At 39.4% G+C, this 17,298-nt stretch overlaps 1 protein-coding gene across 1 annotated transcript; it reads left to right on the top strand.

The window, feature by feature from the left end:
* Positions 1-2,311: 2,311 nt before the first annotated feature.
* On the top strand, positions 2,312-16,776 carry TMPRSS7 (transmembrane protease, serine 7; the record flags this gene model as incomplete). Its single annotated transcript, XM_010282878.1, has 10 exons — positions 2,312-2,540; positions 3,921-4,051; positions 5,306-5,418; positions 7,039-7,145; positions 11,195-11,331; positions 12,470-12,577; positions 13,214-13,324; positions 14,468-14,584; positions 16,110-16,287; positions 16,468-16,776. Coding segments are annotated over 10 exons (1,540 nt in total), but the record flags the coding sequence as incomplete, so codon positions are not given.
* Positions 16,777-17,298: the final 522 nt, after the last annotated feature.

Raw genomic sequence — 17,298 nt, forward strand, 5'->3', positions numbered from 1 at the left:
ATGGTGCAGAAGTGAAAGCGTTAACGCAGCTGCGTACAAGGAAGGTGCATTACCTGGTTGTATTTTGAGAACTATGGTGTTACTTTGGCATGAAGATGCACCTAGTTAGTTATTAGTTCAGGCACAGCACTGGAGTGCAGATTTATTGAAGAATGGGTTGGAGAAAAGACTTGCAGAGGTTCAGCTAATGCAAGTTACATGCCTTGCCATGGTATCTGGCTGGGTAAAGACTATCCAGTTTTGGTTTCAAGATGGTATGCTTGCATTAGTTCCAGTTCCAGAGCCAGCTCTGAATCCTCTGCACTGTCCTCCTTACTAGCAGTGAACTTGTCACATTATTAACTATTTAGTAGATGTAATGATAGTCACATCATTCTAAAGATTATGATCAAAGCTGGCTTTGATAAGGGTAAGTAAATAAGCACAAATAACTATTATAAAAAGAATGTTATTGGGAAGAGATAAGAACAAGAAGGAAGAACAATGTCTCAACCAAAACTTTAAATAGTTATAACTGTAATTCATATGAATGGTATGTGACCCTTACAGATTGTTCATAAGCATACATAGCATTAGTTTCAAGATTGTAAATTAGAAATAGAAGTCAGACAAAGCCTGACACTTCCTGTCTTGATTAACAACTGGTTAAAAGAACAACATTTCATTTGAGTCAACAATTGATGCAAAGTTTCGCAGTGCTCTAATTGATGTTCCACGATACTATTTCAGAGACTTGTCTTTTTAATAGGCAGAAATTAATGCAAATATTTACTTTGGATCTTATTCTACCTAATTTACATTTTTGCTCCTTCTCACCTTTCGAAGAGCCATGTTAAGAGTCTTAGATATGACCAAACAAAAAAATCCCTAAGCTCTTCGCTGACTCTGAGATGCAACATTGAATTGAAATAAAGACCTCAATATATTGCCCCTCACTACAAGAAGGACATTGAGTTGCTGGAGCGTGTCCAGAGAAGGGCAAGGCAGCTCGTGAGAGGTCTGGAGAACAAGTCTTATGAGGAGCAGCTGAGGAAGCTGGGGTTGTTCAATCTGGAGAAGAGGAGGCTGTGGGGAGACCTTATCGCTCTCTACAACTACCTGAAAGGGGGTTGTGGCGAGGTGGGTCTTGGTCTCTTCTCCCAAATAACTAGTGATAGGATGAGAGGAAATGGCCTCAAGTTGTGCTAGGGGAGGTTTAGACTGGATATTAGGAAAAAATTCTTTACTGAGAGAGTGGTCAAGCATTGGAACCCAGGGAGGTGGTGCAATCACCATCACTGGAAGTATGCAAAAAAAACGTGTGGATGTGGCACTTCAGGACATGGTTTAGTTGGCATGGTGGTGTTGGGTTGATGGTTGGACTTGATGATCTTAGAGGTCTTTTCCAACCTTAATTACTCTGTGGTTCTGTGATTTGACTTGAAAGTCAAAATTGTTTTGGCTTAATTGGAAAATTGGATGCAAGTAGGTAACTTTCTGGTTATTCTTACCTAAATTATGACACAACTTTTTTGCTACTTTTTTTTTTTAATAAAACTGTTGTGTAAGCTAGTCTGTATCATTTTACATTTCACAGTACTTTCATTTCTAACAGTGACTTCTCATGCTGCAAAAGTTTTTCAAGAACTGACAGGACAAAGTCCTGGTCTGAATTCACCTTGACCCTGCTTTGAGCAGGACGTTGAACAAGAAAAGTCATACAATCACAGAATCATGAAGTCCTAGGATCCCTTCCAAACTGGAGGAATTGGTGAATCTGAATTTAGTGGTAGCACTTATAGCTCATTTCACAAGAAAACATAGAGAACTCTGATGTTTGAACAATAATCTAAAAACCCAAGTAATACAGATATGTAGCTGAATTTTTATTTTGTTTTTATTTTATATATTTTAGATATACTAATATCTGTAGGGGTTAGCAGTGGATTTATGCCTTGACAGCAGATGAACATTTCCCAGAGAATGTTTGATTTAAATAAGTAATTTATACTCTGGGGGCTCCACAGAGCTTTGTAAATACCTATTGTACAAAATGGCGGTGCTTAGTGCAAGTACACTGCAAGGACTTATTTACAGCACTGTTTGCCATGCTCTGTAATTTTATGAGTCTATGTAGTAGACTTTTCCTTGACCTCAGACTTGTAACTAAGATGAAAACAGTGAGTGGCACAGATTACTTTGTTTTCAGATTTAGATACACTTTCATATGTTGCTTTAGTTTAAAGCAATTTTTAGGATTTTTTTTTTTTATGCCATGTGGATTTAACAGTTTTGGTGTGAGTGTTTAGTGTTGAAAATGTCATTCCCACAGGAACAAATTGTATGTACGATCTGTACGCTGATCATCTACATGAGCACTTTCCTCTGGATATACATGCTGCCTCGGGGGGAACGATCTGCTATTTTAAGCTGATTGCATCCGTGGGCCATCTTATTCGTCTTTCAATAGTATTCCTTCAGATTGAAGCAGATAACTGCATCACTGACTCATTAACCATTTATGACTCTCTGATGCCAATCAAACATAAGATACTGTACCGGTGAGTATAAATTTTCATATTGACAATCATTTGGGTTTTTTTTTTCCTGAAGATACGTTCATCTGCATTTTTGTTTTGGTTTTGTGTTGTTAAAATATTCTGATCTTCATGCGTTATGCACACAACAGCTGGCAAATATTCTTTTCTTACAAAAGTGGAAAAGTTGGTCTTGCTAGTAAAAGAAACAGTAAAATATTCTTCAAATTCTTCTTTATTCTTCAACTGGAGTACATCTTCATCTAGCTACAGAACTATAAGAAGTTCACACATATTGGGTGGAATTTTCTGTTTCTTATCAGGAAACAGATGCTAACTAAAAAAAAATGTCAAAATTTCCTCCCCTAAGAAAACTCTTCTTCCATGTGAAGATAGTACTCTTCATATGAAGCCTTAAGTTCTGAAATTAAGTCTCGTGATTCTTTGGATACTTACTGCCACTCACGAGGTCAGCGCTTTTATTATCTGCTTTGAGTAATTTAAAGGGTTATTAAAATCTAGAGCTGAGGGATGTTGACTGTTATTTCCCCTCCCCCCCCCCAACCCCCCCCCCCCCCCCCCCCGTTTAATGGTCCAATATGCTTGTTTGTGGATTTATTTTTTTGTGTTTGAAATTCCTGGTACCTAATTCCATAGAGCTCTTTCAGACCAAAAACGTGAAGACAGTACCTCCATCAAGTAGATGAAGAGCTCAGCGTTTTGACCCTGAAATCCTTTTCTCTGGCCTGTCAGTGTGTGTATAAGCCTCAAAAAAGAGCATGGGCTTTTCAGTGCTCTGAGCACGCTATCCTCTACTAATCTGAATCACTCACTGACCCGTTTATAAAACAGCAGATGGTGATACTTGTTAGTATCTGTAGAGGACTGAGGATGTCTGCTAGGTAACGCATATGGAAAGTAATATTTTATTTTTTTTTATGAGACTAGTTGAATGGCTCAGTTTCTTCATTTCTGACTTGAAGAACAACTTACTTGTCTTTCCCACTCCTCAACTACAAACTAAATCTGTTGGTCTAATAAAATAAATTTTCTCTTTCTACAAGCCTTGCTTTACTATTGGCTTCATTTGTTTTTGCTTGGAGTGAAGACTGAAAGTCAGTATTATCTCCTAGAGCTAATCATTCCATCACCGTTTTCATGTTTGCAATTTCTTTCTTTTTTGTAAGAAGTGACTTTGCAATATTGGGTTTCAAACTGGCCTTGTAGCAGGTACTTTTGTCTTTAAGAGCATGGAGGTTTTGCTAGGCTTTGAAGTAGGCAAGCCCTGCACTGGTGGAAAATTTTATGCACAGAATCAGAGCAGTGTGGTGGGTTTTTGTTTTGGTTTGTGTTTGGGTTTTTTACCAATTTCTTACATATGTACTCTCCTTTCTTCACCCTCAGAGTTTGTGAACCAGCCGATTCATTGGTGTCACTTGTGTCCACAAATAACCTCATGCTGGTAATGTTTAAGGCAGCACAAATAAAGGAATGGAAGGGATTCCATGGATATTTTGAAGTCATTACACAAGAAAGTAGGTTTGTTGTGTGTCTGGAAATGTGTTTATTGTATTCTTTCTGTCTAAGATCCCAAAGTGGCTGTCATGTTCCTGGTTATGGATAAATGACTCCTGTATCTCAGTTTCTTTTTTTCTACATATTTGTCTCTCTCCTTCATCCTCCCTGCATTGCTGAGTGTCTGCCTTCCTCTTGAGTAATTTAATCTGTGCAGATTAGCTGTTCTTAAGTGAAATATGAAGGTAGAAGGCTGAAACCAGCACTGACTGAATTCAGCTGGTCAGGACTGCAGTGTGCCAGTAGATGGAGTTGTTATTCCAGGTGTAGCACTGCTGTGATCTCTCTCTCCTGGTTTGGGAGTCAGTGATGGTGTTAAAGGTGGAAGGTGTTCAGCACTGAAAACTACTCAGAAAATAAAACTTCAGTAGCTCTGTCTGCATTTTCTGTCGGTCTCTGCCTCTGCATTAACACAAAGGAGTCAGTTACATTTGTGCATCAAGTTCATCATCTGCTTTTTAGTGCTTTAAGCTTTAAGAAGTGGTTAGATCATAATCACAAATACTACAAGGAACATCACACAAATAGCACAAGGAGAAAAATCTAACACAACCCAATGCAAGGAAATTCAATCTGCTCCGAAAGATGCTGCATACTTTCCATGTTGAGAGTAATTAAGCACTTAAAATACTATCATAAAAGCATGTGATGAATTCTCCATCATAAGTAACTTTAAATTCAGGGCTGTTATTTTTTGTTGGTTTAAACTCAGAGCTGGGTTTTCTTTGTTGGTTTTTGTGTGTGTGTTGTTTTTCTTTAATGAATTCTCTAAATCTATTAAGCAGTCATAAAAGAAAGTTTTGACTTCCAGGAGGCTGATTAGCACGTTGCCCATTTCTCTTCTAACTGACTGCATTTTAAGACTAGAGATCCTCGTGTAGTACTGCAGCGTGCACGTAGTGATGTGCAACACTGTTCACTGAGACTTGTTTACAAAATTGCCTTCAGTGAAATAACTGATAAAAAACTTCACAATGTCTTCTCCTGGTCCTCCAGAGCCCAGCAAGCATTCCTAGACTTTTACATTCCTTGTCTGTCTGCATCATTGGGAAGAGTATCTTTTTACAACTTGAAACCAGATAAATTAAATTCCTAAGCTGCTCTGTTTTGCAGCGTAAGAATTCTGATAAATTCGGATGCTTAGCCCACTGAATAGCTTTGCTGGAACTATATTAGTATTTACCAACTTTTGCCTCTTTTTTTTTTTCCCCTAGGGTGTGGAAAAGCAATAGTGACAAAAGAGAAAATTGGCTATGAAGGGAGAATCACAAGTCCCTATTACCCAAGCTATTATCCTCCAGAATGTCTCTGTGCATGGAACTTCCAGGTAACATGAATCTCCCTCTCTTAGGTACTGTTGTGCGTTTTGGGCATACAGAGCCTGTAAGTATAGCAGAAACAATTGTGTAGGGAGTAACCTGTATCCTTACAGATGTGTCAATTTACAGAAAGTACATAGCTGAATAGCTGGCTGTGCTCAGGTTTTTTGTGGTGAGGTTTTTCTTTTTTTTTTTTTCTGTGGACTTATTCTTAACGAAGAGAACATAGTTTCTGAGCTTTCCTATGACAAATGTGAAGAGCTGAGATACGTTTTGATGTTTAGCCTGCAGAATAATTTCATAGCAAAGAATGTAAGACTTTACTGTTTCTAATTCCACTCTCCCCACCCCTGAAAACTGGGGAAAATATATGTACAAAAGACTCCTCTAACATTTTTATTGCTGCTGTTTCTGTGACATCTCTTTTCAGTCTATTTCATTATGCTTAATAAATTGTACTTTTGTCTTCTAAGATGGTCTGTCCTATCAGCACAATCCTGCAGACTGTTTGTTCTTGGATCTTTTTTCTGCACCTTTTCAGGTACTTTCCTTGATGCAAATGACCGAAAGTTTACATCGGTTTAAAATAGTTTTGTCATTCCTTGTCTGATGACATTAATGTTTCCCTGCTGATGCTGCTAAAATATGATCTTAGACTTATGGTTTGCCCTTCAGTGTTTTCCTCTCTAAATAATATGGCAATGGATACGATGTAGTCCACTGTTTACTTATCTTCCTGCTTATGCTACTCATGTCTAGTTAAGCTAGTGGTTGCTCACGTTGAATCACACCAATCTGAATGGAGTCCAGCTAGCCATGACCCACAGCCCTTTCCTCTTGTAGAAAGCTAAGGCAATTGCTTTTTTGCTAAGCTTTCAGGTCTTCAATTCACCCTGGACTTCTGAGGGAAAAGTTTCTGGACACTTAACGTGGGCAACCTCCAAGACTTATTTCTCAAAACAATTTAATTTTCCCAGTAGTTCAATACTGAAACTTCCCTCATTTCCCACATTATGTTTTATGTGAAAGGGAAGGATAAAAATCTCCATTTCTGGATTCTTGTTCTGAAAGAACCCCTGTTTTTAAAGGAATGTTGCCTTGTCTTGCAAAAAGGTTCTGTTCCTTTTATTAAAGGAAATCCTAATTCATTATGAACCCTCACAATACTGCCAACTTTAAAAATCTTTTATAAAATGCTAAAGAATTCTTGGCTGAGCAGGTGCTAGCAGAAGACTACAATATTGTGGTAGAAGTAACTCCTAACATTACAAAGGTGACACGGTGGGTATTCAGTGCGGTATCCTAACTAACAATCCTACGCGAATAAATTTGATTGCGTTTGGGTGCTTTGATCTTGATATAAAAGCTGCTTTCTGTGGCCAGCAGCTTTTTGAAGATGAAAGGACTGTTGGCTAGAGGGGGAAAAAGCCTGCAGCTGTGGTGAGGCTTTGCCAACCTTTCCTTTTCCTCAAGGCTGAATAGCTGGCAGCTGTCTTGAGTGCTGGCTGTTGAGCTGGCGAAGTCAGCACAGCTCCCAGAGCGTGGCATTGCCAAGCACCTTAATCGCCGAGGTAAGTCTAAAGACTTTCATTTACTATGTCTTGCACTGTCTTTCTTGCTCACAACAGACTCCACAGAAGAGCCTTGGTATAGCTCTGAAGTTTCATAACTATACCATCAGTGAGAAGAATATTAAAGGCTGTGAGCGAGGATGGTGGAAAATTAACGAACACATGTAAGTACTTCTGCATGGGTTATTAAACTAATGTTACCAAAATAAACCTTCCCTTCACTACGGCAGCTCACTCAGAGTTTCCACAAAGACAGAGATACTTCACTGGTGTCTCTTACCATTCTTTCACTTTGGCTAATCAAGTAAGCGAATCTTTATAATATATATATATACACGCAATAAAAAAATTCTGTTGGAAAGTATCACAAAGATGAAAACAAGAGCTATTGGTACTCTCTGGAGAGAAAGAAATGGGAAGAGCTGGGCGAAGGCAGATGTCCTGTGAACACTAAAACAATTCTGGGTTTTCTGGGATAATTGAACAAGGTCTGTTAAAGCCCTTTTAAGTGTAACTTAATTCTATGATTGCTCACAAGTACACTGTACCTAATTAACTTCTCAGTGAAAGCTATTACAATGAGATTATTGCGAATAGAAGCATAAATGCTTCCGCATTCCAGTCACCGGCTCTTGAAAGAGAAACCACAAAGATTGGCTGTTAAGGTACCACTGTATTTCTTAAGTGTCTTTGATTAAAATATTACTGCTATTATTTTATTAACATACTGCTGCTTTCCCATACACATTGCCCACCCATTTTTTTTCTCGATTTTTTTAATGTAATCTTTCAGTCACTGGATGATGAGGCAACGTTAGATTTAGGATGTTGGAATTTTAAATTTTTTTTTTAAACTTTGTTGAGATGGAAACCTCAGTAAGATCAGACATGAAACTGAATTTTTGAACTCACTGCTGAAGCTAACCAAAGTCAGTCAGGCCTTTAAGAGTGTAACTGAAAGAATTACAGAGAGGAGAAAAAACTTTCTCTGTTCTTTGATACTGTGTTGTACTTACATAGAGAAAATTCAGTTTTGTCTGAAGCTCTTAAAATTGTGCTTTGATGGGAATTGGTTGCTGGACTGGATGGGCACATAAAAACACCAGTCAAAATGGACAACATTTGGTGTGTTTGCGGGTTTTTTTTTGTTTTGGTGTTCTTTTTATGATATAGTTGGAAAGAATGGCTGAGCTATGAATCACAGGCAAAATCTGGAGAAAAAAAAAGATGATGGGTTCATATTGTAAGGTTTCTCTATATGAAAGAGCAGCTTTTAAATAAGCCTACCAATTATACATTCCATGGAATAAAAGGTCAGAGAATGATCCTTAGAAATGCACTCGGGGTTACTGTTGAAGTACTGCACGAGAACACATGCTCCTGATTTCTGTTGCAAGTTGCTGATGATTGTAAGTAGACCAAGGACAAGCTTTCCTTTGAAAGTGTCTTTTTGATTGAAAATAAGGCTTTTAAACCTCTATGATTCATGTCTACTTCCCATGGAAAAAAATATGACTTAAAGCATGAAACATTTTGATATTTGATTCCACACACACGTCCCCGCCAATGTTAATGGTTAGTGATATCGCAGGGGGGCGGGGGAACCCCACCTTTTCATCTTCCTGCAATTGCAGTGTATAGCATGCATATTCTGCTATCTTAGGTAAAAAGAGCTTCAGGAGACTGATCTTGGCAAAGACAGACTGCTACCATAAAGATGGTGCAGATAAGTTTCCTTCAAACCTCTAGGGACCTCTTTACTTAACCAGAGATGCTGAACACAACCACGCAGTTCTTCCTCATCTGTCTTCCAGTGCCTAGACTAGTGCCTAGCCAGAGGAGTTACAGCTGATGAACTGCTGTTGCTGAAATTCTCATAGGCAGAAATATTAATGAGTCTCTGTGAGCAGACTGTTAGAGGTTTACATGAATAAAGAGGTTGCCAGTGTTTTATTTTTGTTAAAGCCGTTGGTGCAACATCCCGTTGTCTCTGCTACAGGATGCATGTATCTACTCATCCATGAAAAGGTATACCACTCCCTGCTTCAACATATGGGACAGGATCCCCTAGTTTCTCTCTGTAGCGATGGCACGGAGTTACAGATGGTGCCTTGCAACTTCCATTTGCCCTGGACCTGGAGGAATGTCTAGTAAAACAGCAGTAGAAGGCTCCCAAGGATCTGTAACTCTGTCTCACAAATCCCACAAGCATATGGCATTTCTCATTGTGCACAGGAGATAGCTTCCTTGGTGCAGCTGTCTCAGCTCTTCCACAGATGGGCAGGAGCTTTCCGTACTTCTGGTGAGATGAGGTGGTTTTGTGTGGCTGAGAAGTGGTCAATGCAACCTGCAATTTTTTAAAATTTATTTTTTTAAACAGTGCTAAGGTTTGTTGGATGGAAGTTGTCTAAGTCCTTGACAGAATGAGAAATGTAGAAAATGTCTGTGGGCATCTTGAGGGGAATCAGATGGTTAGGTGGCATTTTGCTATGCACTTTGGCAGGCTGTTTTAGGTTGGGAACATTGACAGAGACACTAAAATGAGTGAGAAGATGACTTCCTGCAGCAGGAAGTCTTCACTCTTAGCCCTGATAGATTGGGGTTTTTTTGTTCTGTGGTTGTTTGGGTTTTTTTGACAGTTAGCTTTACTATAGTAGAACATTGTAAAATTAACTCTTTTTTTTTTTTTATCTGTTTTCAGGATGTGTTAGAGAAGTCTCTCTTTTATATTGTTTTTTTTCATTTATTTTTCACATTGCTGCAATAGAAGCTCCTAGATGTGTTAAAAGGATGTTTCATTTTCATAGGGTGAAACAAAGCACATATGGAAACATATGAATGAACATGGCCATTCGCTTATGGCATTCTTTAGTGGAGTGTGCAGGACACCAGGCAACACCTGTCTACATGGAAATTACTACCCAATTTCCCTGCATTTGTTGACATGAAGAGGAGTCCTGGTGCAATGCCTGGTGTTGCCAAAATAAACAAGGGAAATATTTACCTCTGGGTAACAGTCCATTAGTGCACTTAACAATACAACAATGCATTTCCATGTTCTTCAAGTTCGTTCTAACTGCAATGTGTAACCTTGCACTGCTGTCAAGCAAGTATGTGTGCCAAGTGTGTTAAGAATCAATATAGCTGCTTCTGCTCTTAAATCTATTCAGACTGATAAGTACTTTTCTTGACAAAAGTCTTAAAGCCAGATGTTCTTCTCATAAGTTCTGCATTTTGGGACCATCTTAGTGGAACAGAGGAGGGGGTCCTTATTTCTACTCCTAGAACAACTCATACTGTCCATGTTCACTGGTTTTCTACATTTAAAACTGTCTACACTTTTTAAAGCACAATCCAGCAACCTTTTCCTGTTAAAGAGTTTTGGGACGAGGGTGGTGGTTGTGTGTTGTGGCTTGTTTTTTTGTTCAGCTAGATCTAAATGCCAGTTGCAACAACTTTGGCATCTTTGATGAAAAGGTCAATAGAAATGCATTAGCAGTGGACAGATTAAATGTTTGCTGGCATCAGGGAGCATTTAGATTTCTGAGTTAAGTGGTACCTAGGTAGAAGTCCAAGGAAGCTCTTTGTCAAAATGGCAGCTTAAAGTAGATGTGCACCTAAGGCATTTTTTTAAATCTAGTCTAGTTATTTGAAGACATGACTTTCAAAGGTAAAATTCCAGAAAGTTAATGGTGGATGAAGGCTGGGTGACTACTTAGAAATATTTTTAGTTTTCTTAAATCTAGTCCCCTCTGCCTTCAAAGCAGTTGGGCCAGTTGGGCCAATTTTATCCCAATGCCTTTGTGCACTCTTCTTCAGGGGCAATCCTGAAAATCAGAGCAGCTAAATTTGCTCTCCACTGTGCTGACATTTCCCCTACCACCAAATTTACTTAAGTCTTCCCACAAATTGAAATCTTTTGAAAACAGATATCAGAAGTGGTGATAAAAGTACACATACTTGTCTTGATATATTTCTTCATTACATCTCTGTTCCTCTGGACTTTCTGGCCAAACATTCTACTTGCTTGTGTGTGATCATGAAGGATTGTGACCAGCATTTTGGGAAACTTGGGTACTGTTTCAGATTTTGGTTCTTAATTAAAGTATGGCAGCTGACTGTATTGCTGAATTTCAGTGTTGATGACATTTAAATTGTATGTAAGGCAATTTTGATGTGAAGGCTGCTCTAGAACTCCATTGAACACTTTCAGGTACTGCGGTTACTATGTTGATCACCAAACAGTCTTCCACATTGCAAGTTCTGCTGTCAATGTTGAGCTTCAGTGCAGTTCGAAGGTCTCAGAGAAGCCGCTTCTGGTGGAGTATGGCAGCTATAACATCAGCCAGCGTAAGATGGATTTTATCTTTTTCATCCCATTTTTTGCATTTCGGACCTGTGAAGCAGCATTTTTCACATCCAGTAGGACTTAATTAGGTTTACACAGGAAATTGTTGTGTTTTTGTTTATTTTCTTTTCTAACCTTACTATGTCAGGTGACTAGCAAACAAAGAGCCTTTTCTAGCTCATCAAGGCTATGCAGCTAAAGTTTGTGGGCATGCTATGGTTTCCTGTACGCACACAGTCTGTTCTCTTCTGCACAGTCCTTAAGGCTTCCTGCGTGGCTATGGCCATGGTGCAGTCAGTTGAAGTCTGGTGTTCCTGTTTGTTTTCATCCCTAAGGTTTTGTTTGCAATGTTTCTATTATTACAAAGACTTACAGGTAATGAGCAGAGAGTACCAAATAAGCAACTGCTTCTTCCAGTGTTTCTATCAGTTTAAATACTTCATGTGCAAGTAGAAATCTGAGCTGGAAAAACATCTCGAAGTTGATAAAAGTCTACCAACTGTGAGGGGTTTTAAGTCCTGAAACAGACAGCTGTTTACTGATACTTTTTCCCCTGTGTTAATCTTACATATTCATGCTGTTAAAGTAGTAGAGAAGCCATGGTTTCTAGTCACAGCTACTTGTCACACTAGAGCAGTTTTATGCACTGTATATATGTGGAGTACGTAAAAAGATGGTAACTTCATTATTTTATTTTAAAAGGCAAACATCTATATAATTCCTAAGTCATCCCAGAACAGGTTACTAACTGAAGTTGCAAAGTGCTGCAAATTTTGGTTATTGAAAGTGAGACTGTCCTTCAGAAGAAGATGGCATTCTAAGCTCTCTTGTGTTGCACTATAAAACACTGGCTGACTTGGTCCGGTCACAGTGTAGAGCCTGCAGTACATATTGCAGTAACAGCTGAATTAGAACTTTAGAGGTGTTTTTTCTTCTTTTTTTAAATCCTAGTTTTCAACATCTGAACTCAATTTAAGTGCTGGCAATGCATACATACTATTAAATTTACATCAACTTTATCATTGCTCAAAACAGCTTAGTGACTGTAAATTGAAATGAGCTGGCAGTATTTGGGAAAAGGAAACTTTTAAGTTTTGGTTTTTTGTTTGTGTTTGGTTTTTTTTTTTTTCCTTCCTCCAGCATGTCCACCTGGACATTTCAAGTGTTCTACTGGCTTATGCATCCAGCAGATGCAGCGCTGTGATGGGATAAACAACTGCTTTGATGAAAGCGATGAACTCTTTTGTGGTTTGTATTCACTTACTAGAGATTTTGACTGAAAAACCCAACAAATGTATTCTGTAGTCTTAGAAGGCAGCTGAAACAAGGTGAAAATTTTTTTAGGGAAAAAGAAAAAGATGTTTCCTTTGTATCTCGAGGTACAGACTATCAATCATTGTCTCGAGTGCTTCATTCATAGTTAATTAACAAGGGGAAAAAAAAAAACTAAGAATGAAGAAGTTATGGCACTGGAAATCACAAGGAAGAAAGTCAGATATGCAAAAACGGTTGTAATAGGCTACACTTTTGTTGTTCCTCATGTGATAAATGCTGGTAATTATAAAGATCTGTTCTATTTTGAGATTAGTTATTTTATGTTTGTGAGGGAATGACAAATTGTGGTATATAGAGTAGATGAGAGTGATAATAAATGTCCATGGTGAAAGAGGGCTAGAACTTGGGCCACTCCACTTGGGGCAATGTGTGAACTGGGATAGGTCACTGAACTCCTTTGTGCTTTATTTTCTCTGTGTATAATGTGCACTCATACTCATTCTTGTACCGTGCAGTAAAGTTATCAAAGTGGTACCTGGGCATAGTCAGAAGGGTAGTGTTAGCATTACAAGAATGTTTCTGTAGCTAATTTGACTTACGTTTTTAAAGTTGTCCCTGAGTGGAACTGTAACTCCAGCTTCGCAATACAGGACAACCTGCTTGCCTGCAATGGAGTAAGTGATTGTGAGAATGGAGATGATGAGCAGAACTGCACCCACAGTAAGACTACTGTCGTAATTAATTTTTTTTTCTCTCTTCTATCATCTATCCAATCCTGATTTAAATACTGGATGCCATATTTGAAGAGTTAAGAGGCACTGTCAAATCTAACTCAGGCTACATAATTCTGCTCAGTCTTCTGATATGCTTATAAACAAGCTGTTACTGATTTTAAACTATTTCTTTTTAATGAGCTCATGAACATCTGTTTCAGCAAAATACTGGCAGAAGAATTAAGTACTCTCGGTGCAGGATAGAGATCTAGGGATTTAAAGCTTGAATCCCAGATTTTCTCTCTTTAAAACATAATCTGTGCAAATTATTTCCTGGATCGGTTTTACCATCTGTAAAATGACTATAAAAATGATAGTTTCTCTGGAGCAATTTTCAGGTTTATAAGGTTAATATGTTTAAAATGCTGTGGAAGTTATACATTTAGCATTAGGCACATGAAAGTTTTGAGTCAGCCTTTAGCTTTTTAGAATAAATGGACACCGTGATGAGAAAGGGAGCACAACTGGGAAGTGCTGCAAGTAACTTTTTTTTTAAAGAAAAGTAATGGGTTTTGACCTGCTTGACTACACAGTCTGTGTAAATGGTTACAGGATATTTCTGTTGTTGTTGACAAGAAAAATAGACTGGGTTTGAGTGGCCTCCTTTATTGCAAGCCACAGGGAAATAGGAAAATGCCAAGGCTGGGGTTGCAGTTTAACTGAATACAATTAGTAAGACTGCTTTCACTACTACCTTTCATTTCATATTTAACAATGAAATATAAAGGAGGGCTTCTTTCCAGAGTACTGGATGTTTTATCTTTCTAGCCTAACACTTGCTCTACAGCTAAGTTTTTGCTACTATATCCATGTTCACTAGCACTATGGGAAAAGATAAGAGGAAATCTTTGTTAGGATTCAGCCAACTTGATGCAAGTCTTAGTATAGATGCAGTTCTACTTGAATAGTTTATTCTTCTTAGAGATTGGTTTAAGCCATGCCAGTCAAAGTGCTCTTTTGCTGTGTTCCCCCCTATGTATTAATACATGTATGAATCTTCTATCTGTGCAGACATGCCTTCACATGTTGAGCTGAGCCAATAGTGGTGTTTTTTGTTTTTCTTTTTTTTTTCCCCCCACAACTATTTCAGGTATTCCTTGCACCAACCACACATTTAAATGCAGGAATAACATTTGCATTAGGAAACAAAATGCAAAGTGTGATGGGACTGTGGACTGTATTGATGGAAGTGATGAAAGCAGCTGCAGTAAGTCCCTCTCAGATGTTCATCTTTTTGGACTTTGAACTTTTTACACAATAAAGCCCTTTATTTCCTCCTGTTTTGGAGTGGGTACAACTCACACAGCAGGTATTGAGTTTTTATTGCATCCTCTCAGTGATAGTGGGGTAATGATCAGCTATCAGTTTACTTCAGGTCTGGTTGCAGAATTCCCTAAGTTCTTGTGGGAGGGTGAGCTTAGGGTTATGAGGAGTCTGAGTCAGCTGAAATGCTTATTGTAGCTATGTTAAGAAGCAGGGTTAATTGCAGAGTGAACTTGGCTATCAGGTAAGGCAGCATTGTTGTTGCCTGCAGCAGTGTCAGGTACTTCTGTTGGAGTCCGGCTGTGTTTGGACTTCAGGAGTGACACAGCTGCAATGAGACAAATACAAACTTTTCTTCTAGATGGTGAAGACTCCAATATTTCATAGTATCAAGTTAGATTCAAGTCTCAAATCTTCCTAAAGTAACCTCTGTACAAGCTGTTAAGTTTGTTTTGCTGTAAAGTGAACATGTGATTGTTACTGCACTAGCAGTAAATTACTGCAGTAGCAATAAAAGTGGAGTTAGGATTAGTTGCTTAAACTGAATATTCTTTGGTGTTTTGTCTGGCCCTCAGCTGTTTCTGGCATGCTACCTGTATGTCAAATCTGCCAGCACCTGCCTTGAATCCAGTAGGACATCTTAAAAGACTATCTATATGCTTATTTGTGTTTGGAAACATTAATGCTGTTTCTGACTATTTGGCTGAGTGTTGGAAAGTGCCCAGAAGTGTTGACATCTCTGTGTGGGAGCATGGGACTAAAACTTCTGAGCAGATGCTTTATGTGCATACACTAGTGGTGGGCACAAGGCCTTACAGAGGGGTCTTTCTCCATTGCTCTTCAAATTACAGTGTGCAGCTTTTTGTGCCGAGACATGACTCCTTCACCTGTGAGTTAGAAATATACAATGTTTTCAGACTTTCATTTGTTTCCATGTAAATTAATGATTGGAACACCTGGTTTCTGAAATAACAAATGACTAAACTCCACATGTGTGGCTACTACGATAAACATTTTTCTTGTACCATTCCCACTGTTTTGGCAAGAAATAAGTGTCCTGATGCTGCTGAACTTCCTTCATGATGGGATTCCTTTCAGTTCAGGGATGACAGTATTAAAAAGTGATGAGGGCTTATCTATTTTTATATATTAATTTTGATGCTTATTAAATCAATGGGTCCTTTGACTTTCTGACACAATAAATATTTAGAGGCCAATTCCTGCGTCAGAGCTAGAAAAGAAACTTACTAAATTTCCCAGGCCAGTGCCTTTTTTTTTTTTTAATAGAGTCACCTCTTGTTTCAGGAATAGAGTAGCCAAATAGAGAAGTTTTTCTTATTAGAGCAGGGCAAGGAAATAGATTTTAAAACATTTCAAAGGGCAAGATTCCTTCATGCCCTATGTGGGAAGCACTCTCAATAAAGGAAAGCCCTGGGGATGGAGATTATAATCTGAAATATCTATTGCAGGTTGCGGCAGCAGCAAGAGCAGCAATCCCATCTCTCGGATTGTAGGTGGCACGAACACTGAGGAAGGTGAATGGCCCTGGCAGGTCAGCCTCCATTTTGTGGGAGCTGCTTACTGTGGGGCATCAGTGATATCGAAAGAATGGCTTGTATCTGCAGCTCACTGCTTTCAAGGGAGCAAGTAAGCAGTGTTGCCCCTAACTCTATCCCAAACTTCACCAGTGTCCCCAAACGCCTTTGGCTTCGAGAGTTTGAACTACACTGAGGCTGGATATGCCCTCATCTTTCTCCTGCCCTGCTCTCAGGGGGTGTCTTGGGGTACTTTTTTTAAGAGATGGATTGTTTGTTTGCTCCCAACCAGGCTGGCTGATCCCAGAGCATGGCATGCTCACCTGGGCATGCAAACACAAGGCCGTGCAAAGTTTGTATCTGCGGTGAGACGGATCATTGTCCATGAATACTACAACAGCAGGAACTACGACTATGACATTGCGCTGCTGCAGCTGAGCAAGCCGTGGCCGGACACAATGAGCCATGTTATCCAGCCCATCTGTGTGCCTCCCTTTTCGCACAAAGTCCGCAGTGGTGACAAGTGCTGGGTAACAGGTTGGGGCCAAAAACAGGAAACAGGTGAGTTTTATAGCTTCAATCGACCTAATTTTGTTCCCAGGTACACAGCAGCCTTCACAGCTGTGGGTGTGTGTGTGCGGGACCCCTGCTTTTGTTGCATGGCTGAGTTCTACAAAAAAATCACAATGTTTTGAATTTATTGTCCTATGGAAGTAGGTTCCTGCATGCGTGTATCTTCATATGCTGGTCCTGTGGATCTGGAAGTCCCGTGTGCTCATGTTGTTAGCTAAGACTTGCAGGGAGCTACACTTACTCTGAAATAGCACGGTATTGTTTTTCCCCTTTGTTACTCTTGGAAATGTGTTAGCATGCCTAAATGGACCCTTTGCTGCTTGCCACAGGAGGATGAAACTGCTAAGTCTCCCTCCTCCCACCTTCAGCCTCTATAGGATGCACAGCCCTGTGGCGCCAACCCCAGCTGTGAGGTGCCAGCTACGCCCTCGGAATGCCACTTGACAAAATGGCCACCCCCTTGACAAAATGGCTGCCCTGTAATGGTGGCCTGCCCCATGGCAAGGGTAGGCCTGGCCCTCCCACCGCCTTGTCCTGAGCTGCCTCTTCC

The sequence above is a fragment of the Phaethon lepturus genome, unplaced genomic scaffold, assembly GCF_000687285.1.
Source record: "Phaethon lepturus isolate BGI_N335 unplaced genomic scaffold, ASM68728v1 scaffold21302, whole genome shotgun sequence".
NCBI lineage: Eukaryota > Metazoa > Chordata > Aves > Phaethontiformes > Phaethontidae > Phaethon > Phaethon lepturus.